Consider the following 10,766-nt stretch of genomic DNA (forward strand, 5'->3'; position numbering starts at 1 on the left):
CAAAATCACAACCAGCAAAACACTAACCCCAATCCATATAGAAAATCCCAAAACAACCACCCAAATTCTAGCTACTATCCACCCAATAACCAAACCACTAACCAAAATACCCACCATCAACCTTCAACACCCCACAACCAGCCACAAACATCACAAGACACTCAAAGGATCTCCAACTTGGAGACATTGATAGAAAAGATGATGAAGAACCAAGAGACAATGATGGAGAAACTCATAAAAAATCAAGAGATGGCAAGACAAGATCAAGAAGCAGCAAGAAAAGAGCAAGAAGCAGTAAGAAAAGATCAAGCCACAACAATCAAAAACCAAGAAGCTGCAATCAGAAATCTTGAGAGGCATATGGAACAAATGGCTAAACAAAATACAGAGATGGGTGAGAAGCAATCAAATGCATCCCCTAGTACCACTTCAGACCACCCAAGGGACAAAGGAAAAGCTACAAAGTGGGAAGAATGCAAAGCAATTATGGTGGGAAGTGAGAAGAAAGCCATCAATCAGGAAGAACACAACAGAAAAGTTCCACGAGAAGAGACAGAAGAAAGAAGTAAAGAGGAGAGAAAGACCAAGAATGCAAAAAGCTCAAAGAAAGATGAGGACATCCTTGAAACACAGCTACAGGAGAAGAAGGAAGGGGTGAAGCCAGATGTCCCCAAACTTCCGTACCCTCAGAGGTTCAAAAAAGAAAACGAGGATAAGCAATATTCAAAGTTCCTGGACATATTCAAGACACTCAGTATCAATATTCCTTTCTTAGAAGCACTTGAACAGATGCCATTATATGCCAAATTTATGAAAGAAGTGCTAACAAAGAAAAGATCCCTGAAGGAAGGACAGATTGTTGAGATGACAAAGGAATGTAGTGCTATCCTCCAAAGAGAGTTGCCAGAGAAAAAAGATGATCCTGGGCGTTTTTACATACCTTGCACCATAGAAAACATAACAATTGAGAAGTCATTTTGTGACCTGGGTGCAAGCATAAACTTGATGCCTTTGTCTCTAATGAGGAAACTAAAAATTTCTGAGCTAAAGTCCACACGAATAGTTCTCCAAATGGCTGACAAATCCACTAAGCAAGCACTGGGAGTTGTGGAGAATGTGTTGGTAAAAGTGGGAAAATTCTTTCTCCCTGCTGACTTTGTTATCTCAGATATAGAAGAGGACCCTGACACTCCCATCATCCTGGGGAGGCCTTTTCTAGCTACGGGCAGAGCATTGATAGATGTTGAAAAAGGGGAATTGTTGCTGAGAGTGCATGATGAGCACCTAGCATTCCATGTTTTTAAAACCCTGCATGAGCCCACTCAAGAAGAAGATTATATGAAGGATAAGGCCAGAGATCAAAGCTTGAAGGAGGCATTCAATGAATCAAATCCAAGACTTCTAAATCCACAATTGAAAGAAGTAGAGATGGTGCAACAGACCAAAGAAATCAGGGAGGAACTAGATCCAAAACCCCCAGATGAGAACCTCAACACCCCAAATAAAGAACCACCAAGGCAGGGAGTATCTCTTGAGAAAGAAAAGAAGAAGAGGCCAAAAGGGTGGAGAAACAAGAAGATCCCTACTGAAGGCTTTTCACCAGGGGATAAAGTGGTGCTAAACACCCAACCAATGAAGGTGTCTCAACAATTATCTGAATACTACACTGTGAACCGGGTCCTTTCACTTGAACACCTAGAGATCATCAAAGAGGAGACTGGAAGGAAGTTCACAGTAAGAGGAGAAAAGTTGAAGCACTATGATTTTCAACCCCCATGATCAGAGAATGAAGGATGTCAAGCTAGTGACATTAAAAGAGCGCTTGTTGGGAGGCAACCCAACCTGAGGTAATTTTCTCTTCATAGCTAATTTAATAAAAGAGTTGAGTAGATTTCTATGTATTGCAAAGAGCTAAGTTTGGTGTTGCACACCAAAATAGTTAAGGGGTGAATGTTGGATGCTAAGCTTGGTGTTCCACCAAAAATTTCATTAAGAACACATTGCACCCTCAGCATGATCAGTATCAGCTCCAAACCATCAGAGAAACTGCTTAACAATTGTCATGTTTCTAGTTTTTGGTTGTTTTCTGGTTCATAGTTTGTTTCTTAGTTCATAGTTTATTTCCTTAATAAAAGTACTTGATGTTTCATGCATGTATTCATTTTGCTACATATAGAAGTAGGCAAGGAACTAAGTTTGGTGTTCCCACATCAACTTAGGTTCACAGAATCACAAGCATACATGCATGCTAACTGCCTCTCAAGTGCTTGGGGAACAAGCAACTTTCAATATCTTTTGTAGGAAGTCATTCAATCTCTTGGAGGAAAAAGTACATCATCATGGACAGAGGAAGGATATAGAAGCCAACAATGATGATGACACAGAGGAAACAAAGAGACTCCAAGAGGTTGTATTGTTCTCTGACTAATTCTAGTTCAAGTATGTTAATTGAAAGTGCAAATGTCCCCTGTTAATTAGTGTCTTCTTAGATTTATTTACTGTCTGCGAGTTTGTTTGGTTTCATGCTATTATGGCTTACTAGTCTAAGTGCTTGATTCACTTTCATCTTACTTGAATTATATGCTTTGTTCCTCATGCTTGAATAAAAGAAAAATAACTGTGAAATAGAGAAAGAGTAAAAGTCTAGCATGATATGAGACAAAATAAGGTTATGTGGTGGTATGTGCTGGTTCATTAGTTGATTTATGAATAAGGCTGAATGTTAGCATGACTTTGTGATATGAACTTGAGTTACATTTCATGAGACTTGATAAAAGAAAAAGGTCCAAAATAAAAAAAAGAAAATGCAAGAAAAAGAAGCAAAAAGAAATAAACAAGGCTGGGCATCAATAGCTTGAGATTTGGATATATGCCTGTGATGCTTTTTGTACAAAGATAAGCTTGGATAACTAGGTTCTAAGGGGTGCTTCATCACCCGGCAACTTGGGTTAACTAACCCGGGATTGCCAACCGAAAGTCCACCATCAAGAGCTACTTTGAGACAAAGCATTTAGTAACCCAAAGAGGTGCTGGGCATCAATTTCCAAAGAACTAACAGAGATGAACAAAACAAGCTAAATGCCTGTGATGTGTGTGTGCTAAGGAGAGGCTTGAGCAAGTAAGTCCATAGGGGTGTTTCAACACCTAGCATCTTGAACCAACTGGGGCGGGAATGCTGGCTGAAAGCTTACTCTAAAAAGTTGCCTTACCACATAGCATTAAGCCTCAGCCAAGAAAAGAACAAGAAAAGCTAAGGACCAAGCTAATAACAAGTCTCATTTTTTTTTGTAATTCAAGTAAGGATCCAAAGGAATGTTGATGTCCCAGCCCCAGAATAAAAATCCCTAAGATACCATGCATAAAAACTCCATTTACCAGTATTCAATGTCTTCCAATAAAAGGCTTATACACTTCTCTGCTTCTAGTAATTTTTCTTATGTTTTACTGCTTGCTTGGGGACAAGCAAGATTTAAGTTTGGTGTTGTGATGACAAGTCATCTTAGCCTAGTTTTACTAGTCTTTTTCTTTTGTTTTCACTTGAATTATGCACTTTCTTAAGCTACAAGCAAGCCAATTTAGGTAGATTTTCATGCTTCCTTTGATTGAATCAACCATATGTGAATTAATGCTTTTTCATGAGGTTTGATGCCATAATTGGTGCATATTAGGATAGAATGATCATCTCATGATTTCAAGCATAGCTTTGATGTGTTTGGTTGATTTATGATAGGTGAAGAAAGCTTGGAAAAGGATTGAAGTGAGAAGGAATGGCTAGAAGCTAAGATGAGACAATGAATCAAGGGAGATTGAACCAGGAACAAATGAAGTTGGAATTGAAGTTAGCCCCAACGTTAGCCCCTAACTTGGAGGCTAACGTTGGGAATTAAAATTGCTCCCAGGGGTTAGCCACGTTAGCGCCAACGTTAGCCCCTAACTTGGAGGCTAACGTTGGCATGAGAAATTGTCCTCCAGGGTGTGCAACGTTAGCGCCAACGTTAGCCCCTAACTTGGAGGCTAACGTTGGCGCAACTCCAACTCAAAGCAAGGCCAACGTTAGGGACAAAGTTAGCCCCCTAACGTTGGCCCAAACGTGAAGTGCAGAGAATGGGGTTTGCTGCTAAAAAAAGTTAGCCATGAAGTTAGCCCCTAACTTTGAGGCTAACTTTAAAAACCCAACTTTGCAAAACTCACATCCGGTTCAATTGATTCACTTGGGTCTCTCTCCAAACTTCAAGAGCAATCAACCAAGGCCTCCTTCAACCCAATTCCACCAAGAGCAAAGGCCCAAACCAAGGCTTGAAGATCAATTGAAGAAAGTGTATAAATAGGCTAGAATTCAATTTGTTCGGGGAGTTCCCTTTTTAGAATTTTACACAGAACTTTCATTGGGAATTCTAGTTATAGAGAGTGATCTTTAGTTTCTTAGTTTGGGGAAGGAGAATTCCATTCTCTTCCTCTTAGTTTTATTGCTTTCAATTTCAATTATACTTGTCTTGGATCTTGGGTTGGAGAATTGAAGAAATTCTGTTTCAATCTCATCCTTGGATCTTGTTTATTTTCACTGCAATTAAGCTTCCGTTTCTGTTACTTGCTTCTTCATTTAATTTCTTTGCAATTTACAATTCCTTTGCTATTGTTCTTGTTGGATCTAGGAAGGCATTGAGATCTAGACTCAGTTCTCTAGTCTCTGGGTCCTGAGATTCAATTTCCCATTTCAATTTTCTGTTTCTTGCTTTAATTGCTCATTTAATTTTCTGTTTCAATTCCGATCCAATCCCAATTCCCATTTACTTTCTGTTTGATGTAATTTACCTTTTCTTTGTTTAATTTCTGCAAATCCAAGTCCCAATCCCCTTTACATTTCAAGTCATTTACAATTCTTGCCATTTAATTTCCTTGCAATTTACATTACTTGCTCTTTAAGTTCCTGCCATTTAATTTCTTGCTCTTTAAGTTTCAGCACTTTAATTCCTGTTCTCTTTATTTTCAATGCAATTTAAATTCTGCAAATCAATCAACCAAACCTTGATTCGCTTGACTAATTCAACCACTGAACTAAAATTGCTCAATCCCTCAATCCCTGTGGGATCGACCTCACACCCGTGAGTTTTATTACTTGGTGACATCCGGTGCACTTGCCGGTTAAGTTTGGGTGTTTTTTTTTGGGAGAGATTCATTTCTCAAACTCAAAAATATCCCATCACTATCAAACCAAACACCTCTCAGTTACTCAAATCATTTTCAGTAACAAATTATTTCATAATCAAACCAATACCAATATTAAATCTTTTTCCAAACCGACCAACTTCAACAACAAATTATTGACAACAGCTAAACCTCACATTTTATACCATATACACAATCCATCAATTATTCACTCAGTTCATTCCTATCTTAAGGTCTTTTAGCCTAAGTTTTCACGTGACATTAAACATTAACTACGAGAAACCAAAACCATACCTTCGTACGAAATCAAAATATTCAAAACTCCGGAGAAGCTATCTGACTGAGCTATCGAAGAAGAAAATGTCCAGAATCGTCTTTACCTCCTAAAACTCTCGTTGGCCAAATCCAAAGAAAAGAGGAACTACGTCATTGTCAACTTCCACTAATCAAAAATAGTGTCAACGTGTAGAGGAGGAGGTTACGAATACTCTTACCGGATTAGATTTTTGATTGGAATTACGGATTACAAAAAAATCGAAGCCCGAAGTTCAGAAAAATTTACGTTTTCTCCCTTTCTCTCTTCGTTATGCTCTTCTCTCCCCCTTACGTTATTCACGTACATATATATATATGACCGCCTTGACTTTATTTATTATTATATCTAAACCGCCTTGGGTTTCTCTATGATATATATATACACACACGTAACCTAATGCATAATGATAATAATAATAATATATGTAACCTAATGTAAGATATAAACCACCTTTTGTTTTCTATGATTTATAATTAATAATAGTAATAATAATACTAACAATAGTAATGATGGTAATTTAATAATAACAATAAATGTAGTAATAGTAATAATAATAGTAATACAATGAATATAATATATATCAACTTATAATGCAATTTAATACTTACGGTAAGTATATATAATAATAATAATAATAATAATAATAATAATATAAATTTAATTAAATTTAAATTATTATAAAATTAGTTTAATTATTGATAATAAAAATAATTTTCTAAAAATAAGAACTCTAATTTTATAAAATAAATTGTAACTTATTTATATTTATATTTTTAAAATTGAGGGTTGCTACACTACACCTGGACAGTTTACTTTTTTTGGCTACACTTGTTTAAAAATTAAGAATAATTAATTCAAAAGATTTAAAAAATTTTATTTTTATATTTTTAGATATTTATTGAATTTTTTATTTTTCTACTATTAGAAAAAAATTATTTTTTTAGTTTTAAAATTAAAAAAATAATAAATTTACAGATATGTTGTTTACTAGATATTCGTAGACTTTATTTTATTTTTCTAATTTAAATAAAAAAAATTTATATTATAATTAAAAATTTAAAAATAAAAAATTTACTTTTTTAAAATTTTAAATTTTTCTAAAAATAATTTTTATTTTTTTATTCACCTGATAATACTACACCCAGATAGTTGACTTTTTTTTCTGCAGTTGTTCACAAATTAATTTAAAAAAATTAAAAATTTTCAATTTTTTATTTTTTTTTTGGATATTGTTGGAACTTTTTATTTTTCTACTATTAGAAAATAAATTATTTTTTAAGTTTAAAAATTAAAAAATAATAAATTTACAAATCTGTTATTTACGAGATAGTTGGACTTTATTTTATTTTTCTAATTTAAATAAAAAAATTTAACCTTATAATTTAAAAATTTAAAAATTTAAAAATAAGAAATTTAGTTTTTTAAAATTTTAAATTTTTCAAAAAATATTTTTTTATTTTTTATTCATCGGATAATGGTACATCCGGACAGTTGACTTTTTTTTACTGCACTTGTTCAGAAATTAAGAATAAATTAATTTAAAAAATTTAAAAATTTTCAATTTTTTATCTTTTGTATATTGTTTGAATTTTTTATGTCTTTCTACTATTAGAAAAAAATTATTTTTTTAGTTTAGAAATTAAAAAAATAACAAATTTACAAATTTGTTGTTTACTAGATATTGTTGGACTTTATTTTATTTTTCTAATTAAAATAAAAAAAGTTAACCTTATAATTTAAAAATTTAAAAATAAAAAAATTAGTTTTATTAAATTTTAAATTTTTCTAAAAATATTTTTTATTTTTTTATTCACTGGTAATGCTACACCTGGACAGTTTACTTTTTATTGCTACACTTGTTTAAAAATTAAGAATAATTAATTCAAAAATTTAAAATATTTTTATTTTTTATTTTTGGATATTTTTGGAATTTTTTATTTTTCTACTATTAGAAAAAAATTATTTTTTTAGTTTCAAAATTAAAAAAATAATAAATTTACAGATATGTTGTTTACTAGATATTCGTAGACTTTATTTTATTTTTCTAATTTAAATAAAAAAATTTTATCTTATAATTTAAAAATTTAAAAATAAAAAATTTACTTTTTTAAAATTTTAAATTTTTCTAAAAATAATTTTTATTTTTTTATTCACCTGATAATACTACACCTAGACAGTTGACTTTTTTTTCTGCAGTTGTTCACAAATTAATTTAAAAAAATTAAAAATTTTCAATTTTTTTTATTGTTTTGGATATTGTTGGAACTTTTTATTTTTCTACTATTAGAAAATAAATTATTTTTTAAGTTTAAAAATTAAAAAATAATAAATTTACAAATCTGTTATTTACGAGATTGTTGGACTTTATTTTATTTTTCTAATTTAAATAAAAAAATTTAACCTTATAATTTAAAAATTTAAAAATTTAAAAATAAGAAATTTAGTTTTTTAAAATTTTAAATTTTTCAAAAAATATTTTTTTTTTTTATTCATCGGATAATGGTACATCCGGACAGTTGACTTTTTTTTGCACTTGTTCAGAAATTAAGAATAAATTAATTTAAAAAATTTAAAAATTTTCAATTTTTTTATCTTTTGTATATTGTTTGAATTTTTTTGTTTTTCTACTATTAGAAAAAAATTATTTTTTAGTTTAGAAATTAAAAAAATAATAAATTTACAAATTTGTTGTTTACTAGATATTGTTGGACTTTATTTTATTTTTCTAATTAAAGTAAAAAAGGTTAACCTTATAATTTAAAAATTTAAAAATAAAAAATTTAGTTTTATTAAATTTTAAATTTTCTAAAAATATTTTTTTATTTTTTTATTCACTGTTTATGCTACACCTGGACAGTTTACTTTTTTGGCTACACTTGTTTAAAAATTAAGAATAATTAATTCAAAAGATTTAAAAAATTTTTATTTTTTTTATTTTTAGATATTTATTGAATTTTTTATTTTTCTACTATTAGAAAAAAATTATTTTTAGTTTCAAAATTAAAAAAATAATAAATTTACAGATATGTTGTTTACTAGATATTCGTAGACTTTATTTTATTTTTCTAATTTAAATAAAAAAATTTTATCTTATAATTTAAAAATTTAAAAATAAAAAATTTACTTTTTTAAAATTTTAAATTTTTCTAAAAATAATTTTTATTTTTTTATTCACCTGATAATACTACACCCAGACAGTTGACTTTTTTTTCTGCAGTTGTTCACAAATTAATTTAAAAAAATTAAAAATTTTCAATTTTTTATTTTTTTGGATATTGTTGGAACTTTTTATTTTTCTACTATTAGAAAATAAATTATTTTTTAAATTTAAAAATTAAAAAATAATAAATTTACAAATCTGTTATTTACGAGATTGTTGGACTTTATTTTATTTTTCTAATTTAAATAAAAAAATTTAACCTTATAATTTAAAAATTTAAAAATTTAAAAATAAGAAATTTAGTTTTTTAAAATTTTAAATTTTTCAAAAAATATTTTTTTATTTTTTTATTCATCGGATAACGGTACATCTGGACAGTTGGCTTTTTTTACTACACTTGTTCAGAAATTAAGAATAAATTAATTTAAAAAATTTAAAAATTTTCAATTTTTTATCTTTTGTATATTGTTTGAATTTTTTTGTTTTTCTACTATTAGAAAAAAATTATTTTTTAGTTTAGAAATTAAAAAAATAATAAATTTACAAATTTGTTGTTTACTAGATATTGTTGGACTTTATTTTATTTTTCTAATTAAAGTAAAAAAGGTTAACCTTATAATTTAAAAATTTAAAAATAAAAAATTTAGTTTATTAAATTTTAAATTTTTCTAAAAATATTTTTTATTTTTTTATTCACTGTTTATGCTACACCTGGACAGTTTACTTTTTTTGGCTACACTTGTTTAAAAATTAAGAATAATTAATTCAAAAGATTTAAAAAATTTTATTTTTATATTTTTAGATATTTATTGAATTTTTTATTTTTCTACTATTAGAAAAAAATTATTTTTTTAGTTTTAAAATTAAAAAAAGAATAAATTTACAGATATGTTGTTTACTAGATATTCGTAGACTTTATTTTATTTTTCTAATTTAAATAAAAAAAATTTATCTTATAATTTAAAAATTTAAAAATAAAAAATTTACTTTTTTAAAATTTTAAATTTTTCTAAAAATAATTTTTATTTTTTATTCACCTGATAATACTACACCCAGATAGTTGACTTTTTTTTCTGCAGTTGTTCACAAATTAATTTAAAAAAATTAAAAATTTTCAATTTTTTATTTTTTTTTGGATATTGTTGGAACTTTTATTTTTCTACTATTAGAAAATAAATTATTTTTTAAGTTTAAAAATTAAAAAATAATAAATTTACAAATCTGTTATTTACGAGATAGTTGGACTTTATTTTATTTTTCTAATTTAAATAAAAAATTTAACCTTATAATTTAAAAATTTAAAAATTTAAAAATAAGAAATTTAGTTTTTTAAAATTTTAAATTTTTCAAAAATATTTTTTTATTTTTTTATTCATCGGATAATGGTACATCCGGACAGTTGACTTTTTTTTACTGCACTTGTTCAGAAATTAAGAATAAATTAATTTAAAAAATTTAAAAATTTTCAATTTTTTTATCTTTTGTATATTGTTTGAATTTTTATGTCTTTCTACTATTAGAAAAAAATTATTTTTTTAGTTTAGAGATTAAAAAAATAACAAATTTACAAATTTGTTGTTTACTAGATATTGTTGGACTTTATTTTATTTTTCTAATTAAAATAAAAAAAGTTAACCTTATAATTTAAAAATTTAAAAATAAAAAAATTAGTTTTATTAAATTTTAAATTTTTCTAAAAATATTTTTTTATTTTTTTATTCACTGGTAATGCTACACCTGGACAGTTTACTTTTTATTGCTACACTTGTTTAAAAATTAAGAATAATTAATTCAAAAATTTAAAATATTTTTATTTTTTATTTTTGGATATTTTTGGAATTTTTTATTTTTCTACTATTAGAAAAAAATTATTTTTTTAGTTTCAAAATTAAAAAAATAATAAATTTACAGATATGTTGTTTACTAGATATTCGTAGACTTTATTTTATTTTTCTAATTTAAATAAAAAAATTTTATCTTATGATTTAAAAATTTAAAAATAAAAAATTTACTTTTTTAAAATTTTAAATTTTTCTAAAAATAATTTTTATTTTTTTATTCACCTGATAATACTACACCTAGACAGTTGACTTTTTTTTCTGCAGTTGTTCACAAATTAATTTA

At 27.3% G+C, this 10,766-nt stretch overlaps 1 protein-coding gene across 1 annotated transcript; it reads left to right on the forward strand.

Moving 5' to 3' along the window:
- Positions 1-222: 222 nt before the first annotated feature.
- On the forward strand, positions 223-2,428 carry LOC130960009 (uncharacterized). The gene is made up of 2 exons (XM_057885373.1): positions 223-692; positions 2,302-2,428. The coding sequence occupies exons 1-2, from the start codon at positions 223-225 to the stop codon at positions 2,426-2,428; spliced, it is 597 nt and encodes a 198-aa protein (XP_057741356.1).
- Positions 2,429-10,766: the final 8,338 nt, after the last annotated feature.

Source organism: Arachis stenosperma, unplaced genomic scaffold (genome assembly GCF_014773155.1).
Source record: "Arachis stenosperma cultivar V10309 unplaced genomic scaffold, arast.V10309.gnm1.PFL2 arast.V10309.gnm1.Scaffold_100031, whole genome shotgun sequence".
Taxonomy (NCBI): Eukaryota; Viridiplantae; Streptophyta; class Magnoliopsida; order Fabales; family Fabaceae; genus Arachis; species Arachis stenosperma.

What these genes read in the sequence shown, in the direction of transcription:
- LOC130960009 (XM_057885373.1), top strand. Translation starts at nt 223, where the DNA reads ATGGAGAAACTCATAAAAAATCAAGAGATGGCAAGACAAGATCAAGAA. An exon ending in AAACTTCCGTACCCTCAGAG is followed by an intron (nt 693 to 2,301) that starts GTTCAAAAAAGA and finishes TATCTTTTGTAG; the next exon opens with GAAGTCATTCAATCTCTTGG.